Genomic DNA, 27954 nt, shown 5'->3' with positions numbered 1-27954 from the left:
TCCGTCCCGCTCCGCCCCTCCGTGCTGCCCACGCCGACACCCACGCGGTGCCCACGGGTGTCCACGCTCGCTCCGTTCCTGCTTTATCTCGCTCCCGTCATGCCGCGCGCGGAGCGATCTGCGCTCTGATCTGCATATGATTTGCATGGCCCCGCCCCCAAGCTCCGTGCTGCCCAACAGCGCCGCCGCGGAGCGTTGACCGACGGTGACTGACCCGCGGTGGCAGCCGGACACACACAGCGCCCCCAGCGGCCGCGCGGGGAATGGCACGTGCAGGAAGTGGGGCGGTGCCATAGGGGTAGCGCGGAGTGCGGTGGGCGTGGCCATGTAAGTTAATTTGCATGGCCACGCCCCTTTAGCGCGCACTTTCCGTCCCTTCCACGTGGAGGCGGGGCGCGCTTGCGGATCACGTGACTCGGCGTCGGGGCCGGCGCAGACGTGGCAAGCGGCGCGCGTTGCACGTGTGTTCTGGCTCAGCCAATCGACGGGCGCGATGGGCGCAGGCGCATTGCCGTCCCGGCGCGGCGCGCTCCGCTCCGTCCGGCGGCGATGGCGGCGCTGAGCCCGGCGTCGGCGGGCGGCGGGCGCTGGGAGGTGGTGCGCAGGGGGCGGCGCCCCGCGGGACGGCCCCGGGATCTGCCCGCGGCTCCCGGAGCGCCCATCGCCACCACCGAGACCCTTTTCGAGCTCGGGTTCGAGCGCCCCCCGCGCCGTGCGGGCCGGGAGGCGACGGCGGCGGCCGAACCGCAGCAACAGCAGCAGCAGCGGCGGCAGCAGCCCGGGAAGGGCGCTCGGAAGGGCGGCGGGGATGGAGGCAACAAGGCGGGGCGGTTCCGATCCCTGGAGGAGGCGCTGAAAGCCGTGAGTGGGGCGGGAAGGGCGGGTCAGCAACCAGCAGCTGCACAGAGCACAGCCAGGATGGACTGGAGTGCATGCAGCCTGCTCGGTGACACCACCCCGAGGGCAGGGCTGTCATGTAGGGGATGGACACAGCCATCTCTGGTTGCACGATAGACACAGAGCCATCTCTGGTTGCATGACGGACACAGAGCCATCTCTGGTTGCATGATGGACACAGAGCCATCTCTGGTTGCATGATGGACACAGAGCCATCTCTGGTTGCAGCTCAACGTGGCTGACCTGCAGAAGGAGCTGGATAAAAGCCAGAGCATGTTCCCAGAGAACCCCTCGGTCTGGGTGAAGGACCTGGCCGGCTGCCTCAACTACAAGCTGCAGGCACCCAAGAGTGACCCGGCGCTCAGCCAGCACAGCCACGGTCAGTGCTGCAATGGGGGGAGGTCGCTGGGGCTCCGTGCGCTGCGTGGCTCCTCTGTGGTGCTGCGAGCTGCAAGGAATACACTATAGAGTTGAATTGATGCTGTGCTGTTTGTTTTGCTGGGTCTTATGCATCACCCAGTGTTATACCCTGTACGGTCTGTGCTCACTGTCTTCCTCTTTACATGTTGGATCGCCTGCAGATTATCCTTACTGTCTGGTGAGCAAAGAGCTGAAGAACACCATCAGATCCCTGCTGGGCAAGTCTTCTGGTGTGCTGGAGCTCTTCTTCGATCACTGCATTTATACCATGCTGCAGGAGCTGGACAAGACCCCCGGTGAGCACGCTCTCTGCAGAGCAGCCCAGTGCTGCTGATGGGTTCTGATGTGGGAATGCTTTCGCTGCTCGCTGCCTGTGCTGAGAGCAGCACTCTGGGTGGGGTGGGGAAGGAAGCTGTAGGCCGGGCTTGTTGCTTTAGGCACAGTGGGTGCAAGGTGGGGGCCCCACTGTGTTGTTATGGAGAACATGGTGCAGATGCTTTCTGAGGGTGCTTTGGGGCAGTGTTACTGTAGTCATCATCTTGGCATCCAGTGGGATTCAGTCAGTGCCTGGAGCAGCTGCAGTGTTCCTAGCAGTGCAGTGGGGCTGTGGATGACTGCTAAGGAGAAGCCTGACCTCATCCTTTTGCTGTTCCAGGGGAGTCCCTACACGGGTACAGGATCTGCATCCAGGCCGTGCTGCTGGAACGGCCTAAAATCGCTACCAGCAACCTGGGCAAGGTGAGCTGGGCTTCTGCTGCTCACCTGAGATCCCAGTTCAGCTCTGCCCGCTTCCATGAGTCCCTGGGTATCGCAGCATGGTGCTGGGCTGGGACAGCTTTGACAGCTGGCCCTCTGAGCCACCCCTCTTTGCTTCCCCAGTACCTGGAGCTGCTGCGCTCACACCAGAACCGGCCGGCCAAGTGCCTGACCATCCTATGGGCTCTGGGGCAAGCTGGCTTCACCGACCTGGCTGAGGGCTTGAGAGGTGAGAGCACGTATGTGCCCCAATGGGGTCCTGTCTGCCTGGAGCGGCTCCCATGAGCTGCTCATCCATCGTGTGTTGTGTCTGCGTCCTGGCCATATACGTCAAACACGAGCTGCTACCGCCATCAGGGAGGGAATGTGTTTATAGCTGTGTAAACACACAGAGCTGTTCAGTGTCACCACTGTAAACACTGGGAAGGGCTTAATTATTTTCCTCCTGCTGGAGCTCAGCCAGCAGAGCCCATTGCTGACTCCCTGGAACATGCCTGGCTCTCATGCTGGCTGCAGTCCCGGAGCTGATGCTTCTCTCCACAGTGTGGCTCGGTGTGATGCTCCCTGTGCTCGGCATCAAGGCGCTCTCCCCATATGCTGTCTCCTACCTGGACCGTCTGTTGACGTGAGTTGCCCCTCGGTTGTGTGCCTGCCGTGGGCAGAGCCTGCTGGGCTGTGGTGTCCTTTCATCTCTGTTGTGCTCATGGAGCATGTGTGCTCCCTCTGCTTTGCAGGGTGCACCCGAATCTGACCAAAGGCTTTGGCATGATTGGACCCAAGGATTTCTTTCCCCTCCTGGACTTCGCCTTCATGCCCAACAATTCACTGGCACCTAGGTAGGGCTGTGCCACCCGTGAGTGTGGTGGGGGGACAGCATCCCAACCCTGGTGCTTCTTCGTATCTTGTGGGATATGCAGCTCCTGGTGCCCCTTGGGAAAGGCACAGTGAGATTGAGGAAGGGGTAGTGAAGAAATCAAGGGGTAGGAGAAAACCCATTGGCATCAGGGAGGCAGGAGATGGCAGCTCACTGTACGTGCTAGAGGCAGCTGTCCCCAGCCAACTCTTAGTGTGCCACTGCAGCATTCAGTGAGCACATCAGGTGCTCCTGGAGCTGGTCGGGGAGCTCGGAGCAGGGTGAGATGGGAACATTGCGCTGTTGTGTCACACTGTGGGCTCAGGGACAGCTCAGATGAGTCACGCTGCAGGGAGCACATGGGGCACTGTGGGGATGGGGCCAGCAGCCACAGGCAGCACCTCTCCCAGCCTGCAGGAGCAGCTGCGGCGGCTGTACCCACGCCTGAAGGTGCTGGCACTGGGTGCGAGGCCGGAGACGACGCTGCACACTTACTTCCCCTCCTTCCTGTCCCGAGCCACACCGAGCTGCCCGTCTGCCATGAAGAAAGAGGTGAGGAGGGGAGCTGGGGGTGCCAGGTCTCTGTGCATCCTGTGGGTGGCGTGGTGGCAGCAGGTCCGGTTCTCCCTGCAGCTCCTCACCTCTATGAGCCAGTGCCTGAGCGTGGATCCGCTGAGCTTCAGCGTCTGGAGGCAGCTCTACACCAAGCACCTCTCCCAGTCCAGGTGGATGCGGCGGGCAGCGCTCCGGGCTGTTGCCACATCTGGTCTGGCTGCCGGGTGTGCTTTGGCACAGCGCTGGGGAGCACACGCGTTGCTGCTGAGCGCCAACCGTGCCCTGCTTTATTCTGCCCCGTAGCTTGCTCCTGAGCCACCTGCTGGAGTCCTGGGACAGCAGCAGCAGGAAGGTAGGAGTGAGCCGGGAGGGGCTGGGTGCCCAGTGCTGAGCTCCCACCCACCGCTGCAGCTCTGCTGTCCCCAGACCCGCCAGGCCCTGCAGGAGACCGTTCGCTCCTTCAAGGTGACCAACGAGGAGCTGGTTGCGAAGGGACCCGGCAGCCAGCAGGACGTGGCTGCGTGTGACGCTGCCTGCAAGGTGAGTGCCTCCGTGCCGGGCTGGGGCTGCTCGCTCCCTACCGAGGCCGTGGGCACGGTGTGACGGGGCCGTTCTGCTTCTCCCCAGCTGCTGCTGCAGAAGATGAAGGGCCGGGGCTTCCCCTGGTCTCGGCTGCTGCTCGTCCTGCTGGTGTTCGCCGTCGGTTTCCTCATACACGACGTCCGGACGCACGGCTCTCTGCAGGGTACGGGAGCCTCCGCGGCCCCTCCGAGCTGCCCCAAATAGAAGCTACGTGGGGGTGGAGCTGTAGGTGCCCCCGTTGCGCTCAGGTGCTGCTCTCTTCTTGCAGCCTCCTCCTGTGCCCACGCGCTCCGTTCCTCTGGCATCCTGCCCGCCTGGCAGCACGGCTGGCACAAGGCGGCCCACTTCTCCCTAGAAGGCTACAGGTCAGTGTCCCCGGCGCTCGGCAGCGCTGCCACTTGAGCGGCGTGAAGTGGCTAACGCAGCACCAAGTGATTTCTGTAGGGAGCCCTTTTAGCTCGGGAAGCGTTCCCCCGGGTGCTCCTGGAAGTGCTTTCCCGCTCAGCTCTTGAGTTCTCCCGTTCCCTTGGCTGCGGCGGCGGTCTGCAGGTACACGTGTGCTCCCGTGGCTTTGCCGTCGGTGCCGGCGCGCCCGGCGCGGCCTCAGCCTGCGTTCCCTTGCAGGTGGTTGGAAAGGACGCTGCCCGCCTGCTGCTCCCGCGTCGCCGCTCTCCTGCAGCCCACGCTGCAGCCGCTCTGGGCCAAGGCGGCCGAGCTGGCCCTGCTCATCAGCAAGCAGTGCTCCACGTACCTCGCCTGGGCCGGGGAGCGCCTGCCCTGGCTGCTGGAATGGGTGAGGATGGGAACGGCACCCAAAGGTGGGGGGGTGTGAGGCTGCTCTGCTCCCAGCCCCGGTCTGAGCCTCCGACCTCCTCTCTGTCTCCCTGCAGCTCCAGTCCCGGGTCCCCGACGCCGTCCTGCACGTCGCCGAGTGCATGCGGGAGCTGCTGCTCTTCCTGCTGCGGAGCTGCCTGCTGCCGCTGCTGGAGCACGTGGCTGCTGCCCTGCAGCGGGGATGGCAGTGCTGCGTGGATGCCTGCAAGTGAGCGCCACCCTTCCATCCCATCCGTGGGGCCGAGCCCACTGGGGCCGTGTAGGGTCACAGCCGGCTGTGAGCCAGCGCTGTGGGGCTCAGTGGGGCGGGGGGCTGCTGCCCATGGCTCAGGAACCGCCACGCATGTAACCGTGCTCCTCTCTTTGGCAGTGGAGAAGCGCTGTGGGACTGCGTGAGGGACAACCTGGGCAACCTGACCTATTCGTCCTGGCTTTACCTGCAGAACACGACCCTGGCCCTTAAGAACTGGGCCCTGGCCATGATTTCTGGACACTGAGCCGCCCCCGGGCCGGGGGGTCGCTGTGCGGCCGGCCCCGCTGCTGCCGCCACCGGGGGCTTGTGTCCCTCCTGTCCTCGCGGGGTCGCCGCGGGTGTCGCGGGGTGTCCTCGTGGTGGGGGCGGCGCTGTGCGGATGGGTCCTGCGGCAATGAACGGGTCCAGCGGCAATGAACGGGTCCTGCGGCTCCCGTCTGTGCGTGCCTTTGTCCTGCGTTCGGCTGGGGGAGGGAGATGGGGGGTGGTTGGAGGGGCCGACGGAGCGAATGTGCTCCCGTGTGCTCGCGTTCCGCTCCCTGGGGCCGCTGTGGGCGGTGCGGGTGGAGGAGGAAGGGCCGGGTCCGGCAGCGCGGCGCTAAGGGCGGCGTTGCGGCGCTCAGTGTCCGAGCGGGGGATTAGCTCAAATGGTAGAGCGCTCGCTTAGCATGCGAGAGGTAGCGGGATCGATGCCCGCATCCTCCAGTTTTGCCGCAGCCGGCGGCGCTCACGCGGCGCTCGCACGCGGATCCGCGGGGACGCGCCGCACCCGCGGGCACCCACGTGCGTGCGCGTGCACGGCGGGAGAGCCGGGGAGCGACGGCGGCGCGGCCAACCGGCAGGGGGCGTGGCCGGCGGCGGGCGGCCCGCGCGTCGCCGTTGCCGTGGCGCCGTCCAATGAGCGGCCGCGTTGCTGGGGGGCGGCGTCCAACGGGCGTCCGCGTTGGAGCGGGGCGGCGACGGCGGCGGGGCGGCCATGGAGGTGCGTTGCGGCGGGCTGCTCTTCAGCTCCCGCTTCGACTCGGGCAACCTGGAGCGCGTGGAGCAGGTGGGGCCGCACGACGGCAGCGCCGCGCCCGGTTGTAGCGCGCCCGGCTGCACCGCGCTGCCCGACGCCGACTACGAGTTCAACGTCTGGACGCGGCCCGACTGCGCGCACACCGAGTACGAGAACGGCAACAGGTAACGGGCGGGGCGGGCACCGCGGTACCGTAACACACCGTAACACACCGTAATACACCGTAATACCGTAACACACCGTAACGCCGCCCCGCGTCCTCCCGCAGGTCGTGGTTCTACTTCAGCGTGCGGGGCGGCGCGCCCGGGAAGCTGATCAAGCTGCACATCCTGAACATGAACCGGCAGAGCCGGCTGTACGCGCACGGCATGGCGCCCTTCGTGCGCACCGTGCCCGGCAGGCCCCGCTGGGAGCGCGTCCGCCAGCGGCCCTGCTTCCAGGTGCGGCCGCCTCGGGGCGCGGGGACCGGCTGCTGCTGCTGCTGCTGCTGTGGGGAGCGGCTGTGCATGGCTGAGCGCTGCACGGCGGCCCCGCTCTGTGTCCGTCCCAGGTGGTGGAGGCACAGTTCGTGCTGTCCTTCGTGCACCGCTTCCTGGAGCAGCGCGGCACCACCACCTACTTTGCCTTCTGCTACCCCTTCTCCTACACCGAGTGCCAGGAGATGCTGGCGCGGCTGGACGGCCGCTTCGAGGAGTGCCGCCGTATGGCTCCCGGCAGGTGCGCTCTGCCCTGCGTGCGCTCGTAGCGGGGCTGGGGGGGGAGCTGGGGGTCGATCCTCACTTCGCTTCAGGGCCGGGCCGGAACCGCTTCCCCGGTTGGAAGGAGAAGGGTTTCTCGTGCTGAGCGCTGCCCGGCAGAGCCTCGCTGCCTTTCTGCTGCCCGCCTGCATTGCTTGTCTCCTTTCCTCCTTCCCGTCGTTCTGATTCCCGTCCCGATAGTGGTGACGGGCAGCCCGCAGAGCCCAGCCCGGGGTGCTGAGCTCCTCTCTCCCCGCAGCCCCCTGGATTCAGTCTATTACCACCGGGAGCTGCTGTGCCATTCCCTGGACAAGCTCCGCGTCGACCTGCTGACCGTCACCTCCTGTCACGGCATGCAGGAGCGCCGCGAGCCCCGGCTCGACAAGCTCTTCCCAGACACGGCCACGCCACGGCCGCGCTGCTTCACGGGGAAGAGGGTGAGCAGCTGCACCGGGACCCCAGGGCGGCTCTGCTGCCCCGCATGGAGGCTCGGTGTCATTGCTGCGAGGGGCCCTGGTGGGAGCGCTGCCTGTCAGCCCCTCTGCTCGCCCCCAGGTGTTCTTCCTGAGCAGCCGCGTGCACCCCGGGGAGACGCCCTCCAGCTTCGTCTTCAACGGCTTCCTGCACTTCATCCTGCGCGAGGAGGATCCCCGCGCCCAGATGCTGCGCCGCATGTTTGTTTTTAAGCTCATTCCCATGCTGAACCCGGACGGGGTGGTGCGAGGCCACTACCGGTGAGCAGCTCGATCCCAGGATGGGCTTTGTACAGCCCGGCTGTTTGCAGGAGCGGAGCCGATGGGCTCCAGGCTCAATGGTGACCTCCAGGTGAGAGCAGCGTCGTCACCCTTTGCAGGACTGACTCGCGTGGGGTCAACCTGAACCGGCAGTACCTCAACCCCGACGCCGAGCTGCACCCCGCCGTGTACGGGGCCAAAGCGGTGCTGCTGTACCACCACGTGCACAGCCGTGTGCTGCCGGGCAGCCCCGACTGGAGGACCTACGTGTTGCCGCTCAGCAGCAGCGTGCTCAGCACCAGGGCTGACAACCAGCCCGTTCCGGAGGCGGCGCTGTCGGAGCTGGAGAAGACCAACAACCTCCGCAACGCGCCCAGCACGTGGAGTCAAGCCCTCGGCCCTTCTCAGCAGCCCCCCGTGGAGCTGATCCTCCCGGCTCAGCAGCGCTGCGAGGAGGAAGCCGGGCAGCCACCGCCGCTTCCCGAAGCCATCCTGCCCCAGCACAGCGGGCTGGCCTACTACGTCGACCTGCACGGCCATGCCTCCAAGCGTGGCTGCTTCATGTATGGCAACAGCTTCAGCGATGAGAACGATCAGGTGAGGGCAGGAGCGCTGCCTCGGGGCTGTGGTCTCCCTGATGCACGCTCGTGGCGCCGGGACCTGTAGCCGGTCCTGGCCCTGGTGTGGGAAGGATGGGAACTGCCCCTTCGTCCCATAAAGAGTAGCGTGGTGAGCCGTGCCTGCTGCTGGCTGTGAGCAGGGGATGCATGCCCTGCAGGGATACCACATCCCTGGGGTGCTGCTGGGGCACGGCATCACCTCTCGCCCTCCGCGCCGCAGGTGGAGAACATGTTGTTCCCTAAGCTCATCTCTTTGAACTCACCTCACTTTGACTTCACGGGCTGCAACTTCTCCGAGAAGAACATGTATGCCAAAGACAAGCGGGACGGGCAGTCCAAGGAGGGCAGCGGGCGTGTGGCCATCTACAAAGCACTGGGGATCATCCACAGGTAGGCAGAGCTCCACATCACGCCGTGCTGTGCCAGCCTGGCTGCCATCCAGCAGATGGATCTGGTCCCAGAGCCAGGCAAGGAGCTGGGTGTGCTGGGGGCAGATGTGGGAGCTCCGACACTGCAGGTGCATCCTGCCCGCAGCCTCTCTGCTGTTTCTCTTTGCCTTTGTGTCCCTTCTGCAGCACTTCTGACTTCCTACAGCGTAGCTTCAGCTGGGAAGAACCACAGAGGTTACCCAGTTCTTGTCCAAGCACTTGTGCTCTATGTTTGCTGCTTTCCAGACCGTAGAGCTCTTTCCCAAATAGATGTGTTTGCATTTAGTCGCGATTAAAGCTTCTTAGAGAGGTTCAGCCTTGCAGATCTCACGCACGAGATTGCTGTGGTATGCAAGCTGAGGGCATTCTTGTGCTCTGCAGCAGCCGCATGCCTCTGTTCAGCAGCAATGTGGTATTTTAGGACTGTTTTTGCTGTGGTTGCTGGGAACAGAGGGAGGGCAGCTGGGAGCCAACAGGGAAGGGCACTAAGAAGTCGGGTGTGCAGCGCTTCCTTAGCAGATCCCCCGCTCCCCAGGTATTACAGCTAATAAGCCTCTCGTTAGTGCATCACCTGGGGTGGCCCACCAATCCTCTGCAAGCTTCCCAGGAAGGGGTTCCCCAGCACCCTTAGGCAGCAGTGCTTTGTCCTGGGACACAAGCAGCGCTCACTGAGTGTTTCTATCACAGTCGCTCCTGAGCACGAATTAATTTCCTGTACCTGTTGCAGGGATGCAAAGAGCCTGTGGCCACGTTAATCATTGATCTGAAAAGCCATTGCTTCTGCACGCGGCTCGGAAACGCTGAGGGCAGAGAAAGGTCGAATGTTGAAACAAAGAACAATAATGTGGCAAATGGAAAAGTTCTCGCAGACTGCGTGAGCGTACAGAGGGAGGCAGAGCGTGTAGGGAAACACTGAGAAGAAGGGTTCAGAGAGCTGGGTTGGTTTGGTTTGGAGAAGGCTTCAGGGAGACCTCATTGTGGCCTTCCAGTACTTGAAGGGAGCGTATAAATAGGAGGGGGAACGGCTGTTTACAAGGGTGGACAGCGATAGGACAAGGGGGAATGGTTTCAAACTGAGACAGGGGGGGTTTAAGTTGGGCCTTAGGAGGAAGTTTTTCCCCCAGAGGGTGGTGATGCACTGGAACAGGTTGCCCAAGGAGGCTGTGGATGCCCCATCCCTGCAGGCATTCAAGGCCAGGCTGGATGTGGCTCTGGGCAGCCTGGGCTGCTGGTTGCTGACCCTGCACACAGCAGGGGGTTGGAGCTGGGTGAGCACTGTGTCTGTCCTCCTCCCAGGCTGTGCTCATGCCATCTGCTCCGCTCCCTTATGTCGGGATCCCGAGCTCCCTTGTTGTGGCCATCGTTACTAATGGCAGCGTTTCCTTCTGCCCCACAGCTACACACTGGAGTGCAACTACAACACAGGCCGCTCTGTCAACACTATCCCTCTGGCCTGCCACGACAACGGGCGCGCCAGCCCCCCGCCACCACCCACCTTCCCTTCCAGATACACCGTGGAGCTGTTTGAGCAGGTGAGAGCCGCCGCGGGGCAGTGCAGCCGCACGATGGGGCCACGTCTCACGGCCACCCTTCATCCCGCAGGTCGGCAGAGCGCTGGCCGTGGCCGCGCTGGACATGGCAGAGTGCAACCCGTGGCCGCGCATCGTGCTGTCGGAGCACAGCTGCCTCAGCAACCTGAGGGCCTGGATGCTGAAGCACGTGCGCGGCACGCGGGGCAACGGAGCCTGCGTGAGGAGGAAAGGAGGCCGCAGCCCCCCCAGGAGTGCCGGGTGAGAGCCGGGGGGTTGTACTGTGTACTGGGAGGGCTGAGCCACGGGCGTCACACTGAGGTTCACTTCTCCTCCCCTGGCAGCGGGCTCCCGACCTCAGCCTCAGAGAGCGCCCTGTCCCGTGTGCGCAGCTTCAGCCACGGCAGCCAGCAGGACTCGCCCCGTGTCAGAGCCTCACCCAGCTTCCCCGGTGCTGCTGTGGATGCTCCGGGCCTACAGAAGGGTGGCATGCAACCCCCAGCGCCGCTCCGAGGTAAGCCGGGCTGGGGGCCGCTCGCACACATGCTGCAGTGCCTGCCGAGCTGCTGTGCCGAGCCGCAGCCCTGAGCCAAGGAGCACTGGGTGCTGGTGTAATGCTTTGGTTTGATGTGACAAAAGTGGGTCTGTGTGGAAGAAGTGCGTGTGAGAGCGGCCGCCCCGTCCTCTTGGAAGGGCCCCGGATACGTGGCAAGAGACCCCTGATGGCAGCATCCAGTGGGGCTGCAGGGCCGGCACGGTGCCCAGCCCCACATCTGGGCCGTGCTCGCTGCCCACTGCCGCAGCCCCACCGTGCCCTGGGTCTGAAGCATCACTGTGTGGAGGGCAGAGCAGTGTGAAAAGCTCTTACCCCGCAGCCTCTGCCACCCAGATTGTTCCTGGGGATACACCAAAGTGCCTTTCTGCACCCCAGGCAGCGGCTGAGGGTGCTGCAGGTGTGTGCCAAGCTACCTGCACGCCTGGAAGGCACAACCACAGCCCTGCCACGGGGTGACAAAGCAAGGCGGTGGCCGTACCTCTCGCTGCAGGGCACTGCCCAGAGGTGGGCACAGCCACGGTGCCGCAGGAAGGCTGCAGCAGTGCACAGCACAGCAGGGCTTTGCTGCAGCCCCGGGCTGCTGCAGGGCTCCCAGCCCCACAGGCGTTGCACTGTGAATAAGCAGCAGTGGGGCTCGGAGCGGAGGGCTGTGGGTGCTGCTGGGTGTGCGTGGAGCTGTACTCGGGTCCAGGCTTTGTGCTGCCATGTTTCTGACTGTCGGTGTGTCCCTGTGCTTGGGCGTGCGTTGCACGCGTCGCTTCCTCCTCCGTGGTTCCTTGCTGGTGTTGTGTAGTGGTTCTGCTCTGTCTCAAGGGCACAGCAGGGAGGAAATAAAAGGTTTGTGTTCCCGTGGGCACGTTGTGGCGTCTGTTCCTTCTGCCGTGCACAGGCTGCCCACCCGCAGCAGCACGCAGGGCTCCAGAGCCAGCATGACGGCGGGGGGATGCTGGGGGGGGGGGATGCAGCTGCACCACTCTTAAGGCAGGGATGGTGGCATTGTGTGACAGCAGGGCGCCATCCCAGCCACGGTGCAGCTTCAGTGTTTGTGCAGCGTGTTGGAAGTGTGGCTGTAGGCTGCCCGACCCCCCTGGCTGTGCCGTTGTGAACCCAGAGCACCCACCCTTCCTTGCTGCTGTTCCCTTGTGGGACCGGGATGGTTCTGTTCCCTCTTCCTTCCCTGTGCAGCTGGAGAATGGAAGCACTCAGATCCCACGGCGTGGGGCAGCACAGGATGAGGGTGCTGCCCTGGCAGATCTCCTTCCTGTGCACACACTGCGTGCTGTGCGGAAAGGGGCCAGATGCTGCCAGCTGCACGGGATGTGGGGGTCAGGGCTCAGGCCTGGCTGTGCTGCCTGTCCTGTGCCACCACCTATGGGGACATCCTGCACCGCTGGCCCTGACCCCCCAGCAGCCTCATCTCCTTCCTCACAGCCAGACATGGAGCTCCTACTCTGGTCCAGCCAGACTGGAGGGGACCTCATTTCAGAGCTCTCCGGTGCTGTGATGAGCCCAAGGTTGAGCACTGCTGCTGCTGCCCCTGAGCACCAGCACGTGGGGTTTGGCTGCTGCACACCCAGAACTCCCCTCTAGCTGCACTGAGACCCCCACAGCATAGGGCCTACTTTCATCAGGCTTCCTGCACACCCTCAGCTTCCCATGCTGTCTTCACAGTCCCCGTGCTGTTTCATTATCCCCATCCCAGCCTGTACCTCAGGGCTGTGTCCTGCAGCCCTCAGCTCTGCTATGGCACAGACTGCGTGCTCGTGCTCTGTCCCCTGCAGGCGCTCATTAGCAGCCCTCCTCCATCAGGGCTGCCGACATGCAGCGCAGGCTCTGGGCTCTGTCTGCGGCCACAGCGTGTCCCCGTGGTGCAGAGCCGCGTGGCCGTAGCTCTTTCTTCTCCCTCCAGCATCCTGTTTCCCATTAGCCAGGCCGTGCTGGTTACCGCCCTCCTGCTGCTGGCGTTCCAGCAGCTGCTAAAGCTTTGGCAGCAGCCAGTCCAGCTCCGCTGCCAAAAGGTCCTCCAGGCACAGGGGCTGATCCCGTGCCAAAGCCTGGCCTTGTGCTGGGGGATCTGTGCTCACCCTGCGTACAGCAGAGCAATCCGACCTCATTGCTGTACAGCACCACGCGCAGCTCTGCAATGAGCCATCTCCTTTGTCCCACAGGGTCCCTGCCGGCAGGTGTCTGTGCAGGGTCGGTGCTGGGTGCCAGCTACAGACTGCAGGAGGCTCCGCACGGTGGCGGCAGCAAGGCAGGGGCCACGCACGGCACCGTGCTGCTGCAGGTACGGCTGTGCAAAGGGGAGCGAGGGTGGGTGTGAGGGATGTGGGGCTGGGGCACGGCACAGCTGCGCTGGGAAGGGACGGGGCCTCACGTTCTGCTCTTCCCCGCAGGTGTTCCCAAGGAAGCCGAATGCCAGGAGAGCCCTGGAGCAGCCCGGGTAGGTGCCGGCGTGGCCACGGTGCTGAGCCAGCCCACAGGAACCCCTCACCCCCACGCGGCAGCGCCAAGCCCCTCACTGCTGCCCCTTGTGCTTTCCTGCAGCCCAGGAGGGCTCACCACCCGCCCCAGCAGGATCCCGGTGCGGAGGAAGGCAGCAGCAGCCCTGAGCTTGCCTGCGCTCAGCTCCAGCAGCACTACAGCCCTCCAGGCCCCGACACACAGCTGTGCTGCGCTCTGCACCACGCAATCTACCCCAGGCGGAGCCGTCCCGACCACTGTGGTACAGGAGGGCAGCGATGCATCACCGGCCCTGAGCCCACTCCCTGTACCCCCAGCGCCGCACTCAGAGACCCCAGTCCCTGGCAGCGGGGCACCCAGCGTGGAGGAGCTGCTTGGCGAGGGTCTGCGCCCCCAGGTACATCCCAGGGGGTGGCGGGGGAACGTGGCACGAGTCGGGGGCTCCATCTCTGGCCTCCTTCCACCCGCTGTCGTGCTTTGCAGTGCCCACCCGGCCTCACCACCGCCCGCCCCGTGCTGCGCTCCTACCGGCAGCTCCTCTCCTTCTGTGCCGAGGCCTGACCGTGGCCACAAGCGCCGGACCCGCACGTGCCACAGCCGTGTGCCCAACGTGGGAGCCACCGCACGGCCAGGCCGCCGTCAGCACCGCATCGGGAGCCGTGTGCGGGGCTGGGGGCCGCCCCGCTCAGCACTGAGACCACGAGGCATTTTTACATAACACGGTTTTGTCTCATATCATGTTTCCATCAGAGCCGACACGGGGCTGGGGGGGTGTCAGGGGGGTGAGGGTTGGGATTCCACAGCCGCCATGTGATGCTGCTCCGAGGGGATCTGTGCAGTGCAGCCCTGGGGGGAGAGAGAGCAATGTGAGCAGGGGGGGCACTGGGACATGGATGGGGATGGGATGGGGATAGGATGGGGATGGGATGGGGACAAGGATGGGGATGGGATGGGGACAAGGATGGGAATGGGATGGGAATGGGATGGGATGGAGACAAGGATGGGGATGGGATGGGATGGGATGGGATGGGATGGGGATGGGAATGGGATGGGGATGGGATGGGATGGAGACAAGGATGGGGATGGGATGGGATGGGGACAAGGATGGGGATGGGATGGGATGGAGACAAGGATGGGGATGGGATGGAGACAAGGATGGGGATGGGATGGAGACAAGGATGGGGATGGGATGGAGACAAGGATGGGGATGGGATGGAGACGGGGACGGGGATGGGATGGGGATGGGGACAAGGATGGGGATGGGATAGAGGTGTGTGACAGGAATAAGGACAGGATGGGGATGGGATTGGGACAGGAATAGGGACGGGATGGGGACAAGGATGGGGATGGGATGGGGACAAGGATGGGGATGGGGACAAGGATGGGGATAAGGATGGAGATGGGATGGAGACAAGGATGGGGATGGGATGGAGATGGGGATGGGATGGAGACAAGGATGGGGATGGGATGGGGACAAGGATGGGGATGGGATGGGGATGGGATGGGATGGGGACAAGATGGGATGGGGATGGGATGGGGACAAGGATGGGGACGGGATGGAGACAAGGATGGGGATGGGGACAAGATGGGATGGGAATGGGATGGGGATGGGGACAAGGATGGGGATGGGATGGAGACGGGGATGGGGTGGGGACGGGGATGGGGATGGGATAGAGGTGTGTGACAGGAATAAGGACAGGATGGGGATGGGATGGGATGGAGACATGGGTGGCAACGAGGATGGCGACCGGGACACTGATGGGGCCCATGGCGATGGGAAGGCCGTGTACCCGCCGTGCCGGTGCCCGGTCCCCGCCGTCGCGGTGCCGCTCGGTCCCGGCTCACTCGTGCCGCTTGGGGTTGTTGACGGCCACGTAGTGGTAGAGCACGACCAGCAGGAAGAGCGACACGCCCAGCATGTTGGCGAAGATGGCGAGCTGCACGTCCGTCACCATCCTGCGGGCGGCGGCAATGGGCCGAATGGCAATGGGCACCGGCACCGAACCACGACCCCCCCCCCCCGGTACCGGAGCCCGCGTCCCGCCCCGCCGCCTTCCCGCCTTCCCGTCCCGCCGCTCACGCGATGCCGCCCGCTTCTCTCCGCCGCCTCCACGTCGCCCCGCGCCACTTCCGGCCGCCCGCTACTTCCGGCCGCGGGGCACGGCGGGAGAGGGAGGGGCGGGGCGCGCTTCTCTCGTGACGTCACGACCCCGCCCTGACGTCACGACCCCGCGGTGACGTCACGCCGCGGGCACGCAGCCAGCCCCGTCCCGCTCGGGCCGTTCCCCGACGGGCGGCGGCGGCCGAAAATAGCGCGGGGCGGGGCGGGACCGGGGGGGGGGGAACCTCCAGCCGCGGGGCTCCGCGCCCCCGCGCCGTGACGTCACAGCGGGGCCGGGGGGCGAGGCGTGACGTCACCCGCAGCCGGCGCCCGGGGGCAGCGCCGTGTCACGGCGGGGCCGGGGCCGCCCGTGACGTCACCGCGGGGTCACCGTGGGGACGTGGCGCGGCGCGGCCGGGGGCCGAGGGGGGGAACCGGGGGGGGGGGGCGCGGAGCCCCCAGAGCCGAACCACGTCCCCGAGCCGCGGGGCCACGCAACGGGCCGACGCGGGGCCGCCCGGAGCCGATCGCCGCGCGCTGCCCCCTGCCCGGCCCCCCGCCCCCCCCGGCGGGCCCTAACGAGGAGCAGATGTGCGGTGGCGGCGGCGGCGGCGGCGGCGGTGGGGGCGGCGGGGGCGGCGCGCGGTGCCCGGCGGAGCGACGGCGCGGGGCGGGCAGGAAGCGGGGGGCCCCGGGGACGCCGTCGGGCGGCTGCGGCGGGGCGGCCCCGCGGCGGGGGTTGGCCGAAGGGGAGGGGAGCGCCGAGCGGAGCGGGGGGCTGAGCCGAGGGACGGGACGGCACCGGACGGGACGGCATGGCCCCGTGGCTGTGGCCGTGGCTCGTGGCCGCCCAGGCCCTGGCCGCCAACTTCCCCCCGCGCTACAGCCTCTACACCGGGGGGGCCGCCCCGCACGGCGCCGCGCGGGCCGCCAGCAGGCACAGGTAGGAGCCGTCCGACGGCCGCAGGGCGGTGCGGGGCTCGGCGCGGTCCTCCCGCGGCGGACGAGCACGTGGAGGGCGCGGGGCGGGGGCTGCGGGCCGGGGGCAGCGGGGCGCAGGGAGGTCCCGTCCTCTCGCCGCACCGCGGGGTCTCCGTGCGGACACGGGGCCGCTGCGGGGTCCGGCGGCGCGGAGCTGCGGTCCCTCCGCTCGCCGCGGCCACATCAGCACCGCAACTGCGGAGCCGTGCGGGAGTTGGGGGGGGGGTGGTGCCCCTCGGATGAGCGGGGACACGCGGGACCCATCGCGGGATATCGCCCCTTTCCTCGCGGGATATCGCCGCGGGGCTGAGCCGGGGGAGACTCGGCCTCCCCGGTCCCGCACCGCACCGGGGCAACTTTCACCTGCGGCTCTGAGGCCGCGCCGGGGGGTCCCGGGAGTGCGCCGAGCCCCGTGCCAGCGGCTGCGGGATGCGGAGCCCCATCCCCGCCGTGCGGGTGCTGCGGGTCGGCCCGGGATGGGGGGGATGTGCGGGGGAAGCGGGGGCGCCCTCGGCGCAGGAATTCCCGGCGGCCCCCGGGGAGGAGCTGGAATCCGGCCGCGGGCTGAGGGGAACCAGCCGGGCTGCCGGGAACGGCCGCGGGGCTGTGGGGAGGCCCGGGAGGGGCGGGGGGGCCGCGCATGGCTCGGACCATATATGGCTGTGCGCAGCGCGGGGCCGGGCCGGGGTCTTGCGGCTGGGGGCGGGCGGGGGGCCCTGCCCGGAGCCGGGGCGGGGAGGGGCTGGGGGGCCGAGCCCCGCCTCACCACTCGAGTAGGGTGGGAGGTGGGGCGCGGGTCTCATCCCGGCTGTGCGCCGTCGGGGGTGGATGGGGCGGGGGCTGCGCCCTCTGCTCTCGGGCTCCGGGGAGGGGAGAGCCCCTGAGAGACGGGCCGGTGCGGGATGGCACCGAGGGATGCCCGCACCGAGGGATGCCCGCACCTCGCGGCTGTGTGTGTTCTGTCAGCGGGGTCCCCGCAGCGCCCCGGCCTCACCTGGGGGCACCTCGGTGTCGGGCCCTTCTGCCTTCCCATCCCCGACCCCGCACGAGGCCGCGAGCGCGGCTGCGGTGCGCCCTCGGGATTGCGGGGTTGGCACCGGCGGGAGAGGGCGTCGGCGGGGCGGGATGCGGCCCATTAACCCGCGGCACCGGGCCGTGACGGTTCTACCGGGGGAGGAAAAGGGAGAAGCGGGAGGTGGGGGGGGGGGAGGGATGCGGAGCCCGGCGGTGCCGTTACGCTGCCGACCCCCTCCCCGCAGGAATTGGTGCGCCTTCGTGGTGACGCGCACGGTGAGCTGCGTGGTGGAGGACGGCGTGGAGAGCTTCGTTAAGGCCGACTTCCAGCCGTGCGCCTGGGGGCAGCTGCAGTGTCCCCGCGTCCTGGCGTGAGTGCCGCGGGGCTGGAGGAGGGCGGGGGGTGCTCGGAGCCGGCCGCCGTGTTTATCCACGCTGGGAACGCTGTTTACTTTTTCGCAAGAACGCGGTCGCGGCGGCGCCTGACCCGCCCCGACCCGGCTCTTCCCGCACCGCACGGATGCGGGGGCTCGGGGAGAGGCGCCCTCGCGTATGGGGCGGCTGTGTGGTGTGAGGGGGGGGTGTCCAGACCACACAGGGGGAGGCGATGGTGGAGGCAACCTGTCCGGCTCCGTGACAGCCTCGCAGCCTCCGGTAGCTTCGCGTTCTTCCCAGCCCGGTGCCGCGGACCGGCGCTGTGGCGGGGCGGTACGCGCGGCCGCTGGAATCCCCTCCCCCCGCACCGCTCTGCCCTCAGGTACCGCAGCTTCCTGAGGCCCCGTTACAAAGTGGCCCAGAAGACGGTGTCGGACCTGGAGTGGCGGTGCTGCCAGGGCTACTCGGGGGAGGACTGCTCCGAGGGGCCGCTGCCGGGCCCCCCCCAACCCACCGCCCATCCCCGGCCCCGGCCCGGCCGCCCCACGCTCTCCGGCTTCGGCAGCGCGCTGAGCGGGCTGGGGGGCGAGGGCGGCGCCGGCGGGGGAGGGGGCGGGGGGGGGAGGGGCGGAGCGGCGGCCCCGCGGAGCCCGGACGAGGCCGAGAAGGTGCGGCGGCTGGAGGAAGCGGTGCAGCGGCTGAGCCGGCAGCTGGAGGAGCAGCAGAAGCAGCTGCGGGACGCGCGGCGCGGGGCCGACGGCGGGACCCCCCCGGCCGACGCCGCGCCGCCCGACGTGCGGGAGGCTCTCGTCCACATCCAGCAGCGGCTGCAGCGCCTGGAGGCGGCGAGGGACGGAGCCGGCGGAGAGAGGGGCCCGGGGGAAGGCACGACACCGGAGGAGGACGAGCGGCTGCGGGAGATGTGCGCGGCGTGCGCGGCCGGCACCGAGGGGCTGCGGCGGCAGCAGGCGGAGGACCGCGAGCGCATGCGGGCGCTGGAGAAGCTGGTGGGCTCGGTGGACCAGCGCAACCGCGAGGCGGTGGAGACGGTGCAGCGGCACGTCAGCGCCCTGAGCGCCCGGCTGGCCCCCCCCGCGCCCCACGACGAGCTGCTCCGGCGCACGGCCGAGCTGGAGCGGCGCGTGGGAGCGCTGGAGACGGCACGAGGAGCGGGGCCGGCGCCGGGCCCGACGCTGGCGCGGCGGCTGACGGAGCTGGAGGGGCGGCTGAACGCGTCCCGAGCCGCCGGGCCGCCCGACGGGGATCCGTCGCTGCGGGGCCGCGTGGCCAACCTGAGCCGCGCGCTGGAGGGCCTGGAGGGGCGGCTGCGGGAGCACGAAGCGCGGCTGCGGGTGCCCGCCGACCTCGGCGACGAGGAGGAGCCGCTCGAAGGCTTCAGCGTGTTCGGAGGCGCCGCCGCGCCCTGGGAGCTGCGGGAGCTGCGGGCGGAGCTGACGGACGCTCTGCTGGCCTTCGGGGCGCTGAACGACACCGTGCGGGGCCTGCAGGACACCGCCGAGCAGCACGACGCCAGGCTGCGGGACCTGAACGCCGCCCGGCAGAGCCTCACCGCCGAGCTCGACCGCCTGGTGGCCGAAGCGGCGGAACGCGCGGCGCGGAGCGAGGAACGCGGGGAGAGCGCGGCGGAGTGCGGGGAAACGCTGGAACCGCGCGTGGCCAAACTGGAGGGAGTCTGCGAGCAGTTGGAGGCGGTGGCCGGGGGGCTGCGGGCCGTGCGGGAGGGGCTGGGCCGGCACGTAGCGGGGCTATGGGAGGCGGTGCGGGAGCTGAACGGCACCGGCCGCACCCACGAGGCGCTGCTGGAGAAGCTGCAGGCGCAGCTCCCGCGTCGGTTCGCGGCTCTCGACGGCAGCGTGCAGCAGCTGCGCAACGAGGTGCTCGGCGGAGGGAGGCGGCAGGAGGCCGGTGGGTGCGGGGCGTGCGGGGGGAGGGGCTGCGGGAAGGGGTGGGAGAGGGAGCGTGGGTGGGGGAGGGAGGAAAAGGGGTGCGGGGATGGAAGAATGGGAACGTAGGGAGGGAAGAGGTGGGCACCGGGATGGGGAAAAGAACGTGAAGGAGGCGGGTATTGGGTGGAAGCGGGGCCGTGTCGTGCGTGGGGGTTTATGGTTTTGAGGGCAGAGTGTGGAGATGGTCGCAGAGCTTGTGGGTGTGGGGCTGAGGGATGGGGGCACGGCTGGGGGCATTGTGAGAGCACGGGGATGGGAAGCAGAGGCCTGTGGGTGTGGGGGGTGTGGGACACGAGCTGTGGGGGCGTTTAATGGGAATGAAGGGCCCTAACAATCCCCCTTTTCCTTAGGTCCCCCAGGACCCCCGGGCCCCATGGGCCCCCCAGGGGAGATGGGCCCTTCCGGCCCCTCTGGGCCACCTGGCAAGGATGGGGAGCAGGGCCCTGTGGGCCCCCCAGGTAGGGAGTAGCCCCTGTGCCCCCGCAGTCCGGTGCTGGTGTGGCCATGCCCACAGCGTTGTTCTATCCCTTCTCTTACAGGTCTGCCAGGAGAGAGAGGTATGAGGGCACGGGTTGGGATGGGATGGGGGTGGAGGCCACTGAGGGCCCCGTGCTGACATAGTGCCCAGGCCCGGTGGGAGAGCCGGGTTCTGTGCCCCACATCGCCTTCTCGGCCGCCCTGAGCACACAGCGCACGGAGCCGGGCACCGTGCCCTTCGACAGGGTGCTGCTCAACGACGGCGGAGCCTACGACCCCGAGACGGGTGAGTGGGGGGAGGGGGAGGAAGGGCTTGCGAGGGGGGGTTAGAAGCATATTAAGGCCACGTGGCTGAGCCTGTCCCCGTGGCACCGTGGGAGCCGCCACCCACTGCCATTGCCCCCCAGGGACCTTCACGGCACCGGTGAGCGGGCGCTACCTGGTGAGCGCGGTGCTGACGGGGCACAAGGGCGAGAAGCTGGAGGCGGTGCTGTCACGTTCCAACCACGGCATAGCGCGCCTGGACTCGGGGGGCTTCCAGCCCGAGGGTCTGGAGAACCAACCCATAGCCGAGCTGCAGCCCAGCCCCGGAGCATTGGGGGTCTTCAGCCTCATCGTGCCGCTGGAGGCGGGCGAGACGCTGTGCGTCGATCTGGTGGCGGGGGCGGTTGGGCCCACGCGCCCGACGAGCCCCTCACTGTGTTCAGCGCCGCGCTGCTCTACGACGCCCTGTAGGGATCCCCGCCACGCAGACCCCCCCACACCCCCTTATTTATCGGCACCCCCCCATCCCTGCGCCCACGCTGCCACGTGCCCCCCGCCTCCCCCCCCCCCACGCCCCATCCCACCCAATAAAGATGCGACACCGGGTTTTGTACCACTGTCTCCTGCCTCCTTCCTGCCCCGTCGCTTTATTGCCCATTCCAGAGGGGGCCCCAGCGTCGTCCCGTTGCCATCAGAACTCCTCATCCCATCCTGAAAGCTCATCCTCCACCGGCGTCGAATCAACCGAGAACCTCATGAAGTTGGCATAGGAGGGCCCTGGAGGGTGGGGTCAGCACTGGGCCCCTGGCCTCCCCAGTACCCCCCACCCCACACCCCCATCCCCACCTCTTTCAGTAGCTGCATAGTGGGTGCCTCCATCTGCCTCAGCGCGAGTCGCTTCCATCGGATGGTCCCGAACCACCTGGGGACCAGAGGGCTGCAGGAAGGGCCGTGGAGGGGGTGGCATGGCATAACCCCCTCTACCTCTGTGTCCCCTCACCTGTGCTTCTTAATGCCACGGATACCACTGGCTGTGTTTCCCAGGCGCTGCCCTGGGCGCCTCCTGTGAAGGGATGGGATGGGATGGGATGGGATGGGATGGGATGGGATGGGATGGGATGGATGGGATGGGATGGGATGGGATGGGATGGCAGTGGGGATGGGATGGCAGTGGGGATGGGGATAGAGCCAGACCTGCAGAGCTTGGCAATGAGCGAGCAGGCAGCCTCACTGAGGAAAGCAGGGAAGGAGAAGATGCCATCCAGGATGCGGCTGTAGATCTTCCGTGGGGTCGGCGCTGTGGAAGGGGGGCCTGCAAGACACGGGGGGTCACAGCTGGCCAGGGGGGTGTGTCAGGCTCATCCCCAAGGCACACGCTCACCTGCCCACCAGCAGCATCAAACACCAGGATGCCCAGCATCCAGAAGTCGACTGCGAAGTCGTGGCCCTCGTGGCGTAGCATCTCGGGCGCCAGGTACTCAGGTGTCCCACAGAAGGAGAACGTCTTCTCCCCACGCTCCAGCTCCTTGGCAAAGCCAAAGTCCACCTGCGGCACAGCAGCCCTCAGCCCGGATCCATTCACAAGTGTCAGGACCCAGAGCGCTGCCCCCACGTCTTGGTACCCAGCTTGACATAACCCAGCTGGTCCAGCATCAGGTTCTCAGGCTTCAGGTCCCGGTAGACGATGCCGTGGCCATGCAGGTACTCCAGGCCCTCCACCACACAGGCAGAGCAGAACACGGCCAGCGGTTCCTCAAAGTAGCGCCTGCAGACAGGACCAGCATTCGGCACGGCTCGGGCACGGCATCGCCTGGCACTGCAGCACCCCGTGGCTGCACCACCCCGTGCCCCAGCTCCGTACACCTCGCGCAGCTTGGTCCACAGCTCTCCGCCCTGGCAGAACTCCAGCAGCAGGTAGATGTGCTGCGTGTCACGGAAGGAGCCAAAGAACCTGCGGGTGGGAGCAGCTCAGTGCCCCGCACAACCCCCTCCCCGGCCCCACACAGCCTCCCCAGCCCCACCCCGGCCCTACACTCACCCCACAATGAAGGGGCAGTGGCTGCGGGCCAGCACCCTCCTCTCGGTGCGCATGTGCTCCTGCTGCCGCGTCCGCACCACCCAGTCCTTGCGGATCCGCTTCAGTGCAAAGAGCTGCTGGGCGGCAGCGCACCTGGCAGAGGGCACCGGGATGGGGACAGGGATGGCACAGCGGGGAGCACGTGGGTCGGGCACGGCTCTCACCAGCTCCACCCCTGCCGAAGCCGCCGGTGCCCAGCACGACGCGCTGCCCCTGCTTCTGCCCCTCCTCGTAGTGCACGGCTGCCAGCTCCTCCAGCTGCAACGCTGGGCAGGGCTGAGGCAAGTGGGGGGACCCCCAGCTCCTGTGGGGAGAGAATTGCCCTGCAGAGCCTGCACCCAGAGCGCCCGTCCCCATCACTATCTCATCCCATTCCATTCCCACCCTATGTCTCTATTTCCATCCCCATCCCATCTCATTACCATGCCATCCACATTCCCATCCACATTCCATCCCATCCCATCCCCATCTCATCCCATCCCCATCCACATTTTCATCCCCATTCCCACCCCCATCCCAACCCCATTCCCATCCCTTCCCCATTCCCTTCCCATCCCTTCCCCATTCCCATTGCACCCCCATCCCATCTCATCCCCATCCCATTTCCATTCCCATTCCCACCTCCATCTCTATTTCCATCCCATCCCTTCCCATCCCATTACCATCCCCATCCCATCCCATTCTCATTACCATCCCATTCCTTCCTCATTCCCATCCCTTCCTCATTCCCATCCCATCCCCATTCCCACCCCCATCCCATCCCTATCCCCATTTCCATCTCATGCCTTCATTTCCATCCCATACCTTCCCCATCTCCATCTCCATCCCCATCCCCATTCCCATCCCACCCCATCCCCTTCCCCATCCCTATCCCCATCCCCATCCCCATCCCCATCCCCATTCCCATTCCCATCCCACCCCCATCCCATCCTATTCCTGCTCCCAGCCCATCCCACCCCCATCTCATCCATCCCACCCCCATCCCATCCATCCCACCCCCATCCCATCCATCCCACACTGACCGCCTGGGTTCTGTCAGGTTGGGCACCTCCGTTGCAGACACATTTCTGCAAATAGAAGCAGCCCCAGCTCAGCCCTCCCGGCCCCCAGAGCCACACGGTGTGGTTGGGATGGGCACAGGGTGAGTTCTGGGATCTGGAGTTCTGAACCCATCATACAGGGCAGCACGCAGACCGTGCTGAGCACGGCGCCAGGGCCGTGCTGTGTTCCCAGGGCAGAGTCCAGGACCCGCTGCTGGTGCCAACGTCACCGTGCCCAGCACCCCACCCAGACAACAATGAGCATGGGGACCTTGGGGCCAGAGCATCCCCACGGGGACACTCACACATCTGAGTCATGGCGGGGGCAGAAGGGGATGATCTCCAGGAAGTCCCTGTGGGGCAGAGCAAGAGTCAGTGCCATGCAGGGACATGGGGACATGGGGCCATAAGGGACACGGGGATGTGAGAACACAGGGACACCCACTCCTTAGCCACGGTGATGCAGGTGACATGTCCTTGTGCTTGGCACGACGCTGTGCGGCGGACGTTCCTGTGTGGAGGAGTGGGTGTGCAAAAGCTCTGTGCACGTGAGAGGCGGTGCATGTGTGTGCACGAGAGCTGCATGCACGAGGTGCTGCCCCGCAGCCCTGCAGAGCACCTACTGCAGCAGTGAGAGCTCCCCAAAGTGCTCTCCAGCACCCAGCACCCGCAGCAGCTTCTCCTGCCCATCCTCGCGCCGGCTGACCCGCACCTGTGGGGATGTGAGGCTGAGAGGGGTGGGAGAGACCCAGTGCTGCCCCACAGCGCTGCCCCACAGCACAGCACCCACCTCGCCCTTCAGGATGATATAGAAGCTCTGTCCCTCGTCGCCCTCACGGATGATGATGTGTCCGGGTGCGAAGGAGCACTATGGGCACACGAGTTCAGGGCTGTGCTGTGTGGGGAGCCCTGTCTAATAGCCAACACCTGCATCTTTACCTCCTCCATGGCGTCAAGCAGCTTGGAGAGGTGGCTGTCTGACAGCTCCTGCAGCCACGGCACCCTGTGTGAGGGCAAAGCTCCTGTGCATGCTGCAGCCCACCTGCATCCCTCCTCCACCCCCCCTGCATCCCACCTGCATCCCCCCTGCATCCCACCTTCATCCTCCTGCGCCTCCCCCGCACCTTCCTACATCTCTCCCGCACCCCTCCCGCTCTCGGTGCCCCTCCCCACGGGCCGAGGCCGGACTCACGTTCTCAGGACCCGCAGCACATCTGCCCGCCGCTGCCGGGCGTTGCCGGTTGTGATGGCACGGAACCGCTGCCGGTCAATGGCCCAGAGGCGCACGGGGCCGAGCGCTGGGGCAGAGCGGAGTGAGCGGGGTGCCGGGTGGGAAGCAGGGCCGGACGCTGGGGACACGCGGGCAGGAACGCACTTACCTCTCACGGTGGCGGTGCGCCGGCAGTGGTACAGGATGGCCAACTCGCCGAACACGTCCCCGGGTCCCAACGTGCGGAGCTGCTGGCCCCGCTGGGTCACGCTCAGGCGTCCCTCTGCGGGGTGCGGGCGGCCTCGTGCACCGCGGCGGACGCGCACACGCACACGCACACGCGCGCCCGGGGCTGCGGGGCTGCGGGCGAGCGGGCGGCGGCCTCGCACGTGGGCGCGCACACGGCCACGCGGCCCGGCTCTCGCAGCCCTCCCTCACCTGCCACGATGTACATCTCGGTCCCCTCGTCGCCCTCGGCCACCACCGTGTCGCCGGCCTCGCGTCTCACGGTCACGAAGCTCCGCGCCAGAGCCTCGGGGCAGCCCTCTCCCAAACGCCGCAGGAAGTCGCTGCGCCGCACGGCCTCCGCCATCAGGGTCACATCCCTGCGAGCCCGGGGACGGCGGTGAAGCGGCCCCGACCCCCGGCTCCCCCCCCTCCCCGCTTCCCTCCGGGTACCTCTGCGAGTTGGTTCCGGGGGGCGGCGGGGGCGTGGCGGAGTCACCCGGGAGGGGCTCGGGCACGATGGCGGGGGCGCGGCGGTGCGGAGAGCCGGGGGGCGGCTCGACGTCCGGGAGGTCCCCGTTGTCGCCCGGTCCCCGAGCCGCGCGTTGCAGGAAGTCGCGCTCCTCCTGCAGCTTCAGCTCCCGCAGCCGCCGCTCCATCGCGTATCCCCGAGGCTGCCGGACGGCGGAGATGCGGAGTCAACCGGCGCCACCCCCGGGGTAGCGGCTGCGGGACGATGCGGGACGACCCCGCGGCACCGGGAACGGCGGTTCTGGGCACGGAGCCACCCGGCACCGGCGGTGTCTGCACAGCTCCGCGGTACGGGGAGGGCTCTGAGGGCGCTCTGCGCCCGAGCAAAGGTCGCCCCGCCGGGAAGGGACGAGACGGGAAGAGACCCGGTGCTCGCCCCCCTTTCGCGGCTACCGGCACCACCGCCCCCCTCCCGCCCGCACCGGCCGCAGACACAGCCCCGCGCCCCCCGCCCTCACGGCCCTTCCTCACCTCCGACCCCTCCGGCCCGCGGAGCACCGCACCGCCCCGCACCCCGCGCGGTGACACATTAACCCGCCCCGCCTCTCCTCGGGCACATGCTGACCCGTCCCCGCGGCCAACGTGCACCGAGCCTGCCCCGAGCTCCGCGCATCGGCGGCGGTGCGAGGTACGGGAGCTGCGGGAGTCCAGCGGGGCGGAGCCTGCGGGGTGCCACCCCCGATCCCCCCCCAGTCCCCCGGGGCAGAGCGGAGCGCAGCGCTGCGGGGATCGCGGCATGGCGGAGGGGGCGGGAGGCGAGAAGCGGATCCTGTGCGTGGGGCTGGTTTGCCTCGACGTGATCAGCGTGGTGGACGCGTACCCGGCCGAGGACAGCGACACGAGGTACCGCCCCGCTCGGCGCCCCGCACGCCGTTCCGTTCGGCGCCCCGCACGCTGACCCCGCGCCCCGCAGGTGCCTGACGCAGCGGTGGCAGCGCGGGGGGAACGCGTCCAACTCGTGCACGGTGCTGGCGCTGCTGGGCGCTCCGTGCGCCTTCATGGGCTCCTTGGCACCCGGACACGCGGCCGAGTGAGTGGGGACGACGGGGCGGGCGGGGGACCGAGAGAACGCGGTGCCGGGCGCCCGCAGCCCCGCTGCGCCCCCGTCGCCCCCCCGACCCCGTACGTGCCTCCAGCTTCATCGTGGCGGATTTTCGGCGCCGCGGCGTGGACGTGACACACGTCGCCTGGCAGCCCCACGGGGACGTGCCCTGCGCTTGCTGCGTGGTCAGCGCCGCCAGCGGCTCGCGGACCATCGTGCTGCACGACACGTGGGTCCCCTCCCCCCGGGATCCCCGGCCGTGATCTGCGGAGCTCCCGCAGGGCAGCGGGACGGACGGAGGGCGGCCACCCCGTTAATCGTTCGCCGCTCGCCCGGGGCCCCCTTGCCCGGGGCAGAGTCGAGGCGCTGGGCTGCCCTTCGCCCGCAGGAACCTGCCCGACGTCACTGAGCGCGACTTCGAGCGGGTCGACCTGACTCAGTACAAGTGGATCCACTGGGAGGTGCGGGCCCCGAGGGAGGGGGGGGGGGTGGGGAGGGGGGTTTGTCTCGCCGTGCCCCGCCGTGCCCACGCTCCCTGTTCCCTTCAGGCCCGCAACGCTGCGGAGCAGGAGCGGATGATGCTCCGCGTGGAGCGACACAACAGCGCGTTGCCGCCCGCGCAGCGCATCCGCACGTCGGTGGAGGTGGAGAAGCCGCGGGACGAACTGCTGCCGCTCCTGGCGCACGGCGACGTGGTACGGCCCGGCCACGCCCACACGGCCACGCCCCGTCGGGGATTGGTCCGATCGGGGAAGGGGCGGGGCCACGAGCGGGTGTGGCTCGAAACGGGGCTCGAAAGAAACGGCGGCCCGCCCCCCCCGCAGGTGTTCATCAGCAAGGACCTGGCCAAGCACTTCGGCTACGGGACGGCGGCCGAGGCGCTGCGGGGGCTGCGGGGCCGCGTGCGGCCGGGGTAAGGCGTGGGGACGGGAGGGCGATGGGGCGGGGTGGGAAGGGTGGGGCGCAGCCGCGGGTGGGGCTCCGCCCGTCCCGGCCCCAGCTGTAGCCCCGCAGCGCGACCATGATCTGCGCGTGGGCCGAGGAGGGCGCCGACGCGCTGGAGCCGGACGGGACCCTGGTGCACGCCGACGCGTTCCCACCGGAGCGGCTGGTGGACACGTTGGGGGCCGGAGACACCTTCAACGCCGCCGTCATCTTCGCGCTGTCGGGAGGTGAGTCCGGAGCCGCCGGTTCGCCACGGCCCGGCACGACCCCGCAGCTCCCCGCGGCGCTTCACGCCTCTTCCCCGTGTCCGTCTCTCCCCTCCCAGGGCAGAGCCTGCGGGACGCGCTCACCTTCGGCTGCCGCATCGCGGGGAAGAAGTGCGGGATCCACGGCTACGACGGCATCGTCTGAGCCGCGCGGTGCCCCCCGCCCCGCGCCCAATAAAGCTCGCGGACCCCCACAGCCGCCTC

General features: G+C 67.8%; 5 protein-coding genes, 1 non-coding gene and 1 pseudogene across 7 annotated transcripts; 5 read left to right on the top strand and 2 right to left on the bottom strand.

The window, feature by feature from the left end:
• The first annotated feature begins 446 nt into the window (after nt 1–446).
• TMEM214 (transmembrane protein 214) lies at nt 447–5580 on the top strand. Its single transcript, XM_072332352.1, has 16 exons — nt 447–861; nt 1126–1276; nt 1479–1613; nt 1973–2055; nt 2197–2302; nt 2617–2698; nt 2808–2909; nt 3337–3478; nt 3560–3651; nt 3785–3833; nt 3908–4021; nt 4109–4226; nt 4332–4428; nt 4688–4856; nt 4954–5105; nt 5268–5580. The coding sequence occupies exons 1-16, from the start codon at nt 550–552 to the stop codon at nt 5392–5394; spliced, it is 2031 nt and encodes a 676-aa protein (XP_072188453.1). The 5' UTR covers nt 447–549; the 3' UTR covers nt 5395–5580.
• Nucleotides 5581–5782: 202 nt separating this feature from the next.
• On the top strand, nt 5783–5855 carry TRNAA-AGC (transfer RNA alanine (anticodon AGC)). Its single transcript has one exon. It is a non-coding gene; the product is annotated as a tRNA-Ala (tRNA).
• Nucleotides 5856–6083: 228 nt separating this feature from the next.
• AGBL5 (AGBL carboxypeptidase 5) lies at nt 6084–13960 on the top strand. 2 transcript variants are annotated; one of them, XM_072333398.1, is made up of 14 exons: nt 6084–6332; nt 6437–6608; nt 6719–6885; nt 7165–7342; nt 7461–7639; nt 7759–8236; nt 8480–8649; nt 10084–10219; nt 10290–10477; nt 10561–10730; nt 12941–13059; nt 13169–13215; nt 13320–13632; nt 13719–13933. In XM_072333398.1, exons 1-14 carry the CDS (start codon nt 6127–6129, stop codon nt 13794–13796), a joined length of 2601 nt encoding a protein of 866 aa, XP_072189499.1. In that variant the 5' UTR covers nt 6084–6126; the 3' UTR covers nt 13797–13933. The 2 variants fall into 2 exon arrangements, with proteins under 2 accessions (XP_072189499.1, XP_072189498.1); XM_072333397.1 differs by having other exon boundaries at nt 13320–13960.
• Nucleotides 13943–15453, bottom strand: OST4 (oligosaccharyltransferase complex subunit 4, non-catalytic). Its single transcript, XM_072333400.1, has 3 exons — nt 15316–15453; nt 15026–15191; nt 13943–14081 (listed from the first exon to the last, which is right to left on the bottom strand). The coding sequence occupies exon 2, from the start codon at nt 15188–15190 to the stop codon at nt 15077–15079; it is 114 nt and encodes a 37-aa protein (XP_072189501.1). The 5' UTR covers nt 15191; nt 15316–15453; the 3' UTR covers nt 13943–14081; nt 15026–15076.
• A 563-nt stretch (nt 15454–16016) lies between these two features.
• On the top strand, nt 16017–21000 carry EMILIN1 (elastin microfibril interfacer 1). Its single transcript, XM_072333720.1, is given in 8 exon segments — nt 16017–16279; nt 17577–17702; nt 18089–19632; nt 20024–20131; nt 20213–20230; nt 20302–20436; nt 20558–20820; nt 20823–21000. Coding segments are annotated over 8 exon segments (2385 nt in total). The 5' UTR covers nt 16017–16151; the 3' UTR covers nt 20886–21000.
• Nucleotides 21001–21105: 105 nt separating this feature from the next.
• On the bottom strand, nt 21106–26235 carry LOC140249421 (cGMP-dependent protein kinase 1-like; annotated as a pseudogene).
• KHK (ketohexokinase) lies at nt 26234–27909 on the top strand. Its single transcript, XM_072332633.1, has 8 exons — nt 26234–26340; nt 26411–26527; nt 26634–26768; nt 26928–27000; nt 27088–27234; nt 27364–27452; nt 27554–27711; nt 27810–27909. The coding sequence occupies exons 1-8, from the start codon at nt 26234–26236 to the stop codon at nt 27893–27895; spliced, it is 912 nt and encodes a 303-aa protein (XP_072188734.1). The 3' UTR covers nt 27896–27909.
• The last annotated feature ends 45 nt before the right edge of the window (nt 27910–27954 follow it).

This window comes from Excalfactoria chinensis, chromosome 3 (genome assembly GCF_039878825.1).
Source record: "Excalfactoria chinensis isolate bCotChi1 chromosome 3, bCotChi1.hap2, whole genome shotgun sequence".
Taxonomy (NCBI): Eukaryota; Metazoa; Chordata; class Aves; order Galliformes; family Phasianidae; genus Excalfactoria; species Excalfactoria chinensis.
The sequence above is the reverse complement of the archived record's forward strand: the minus strand, read 5'-3'. Positions and strand labels throughout refer to the sequence as shown.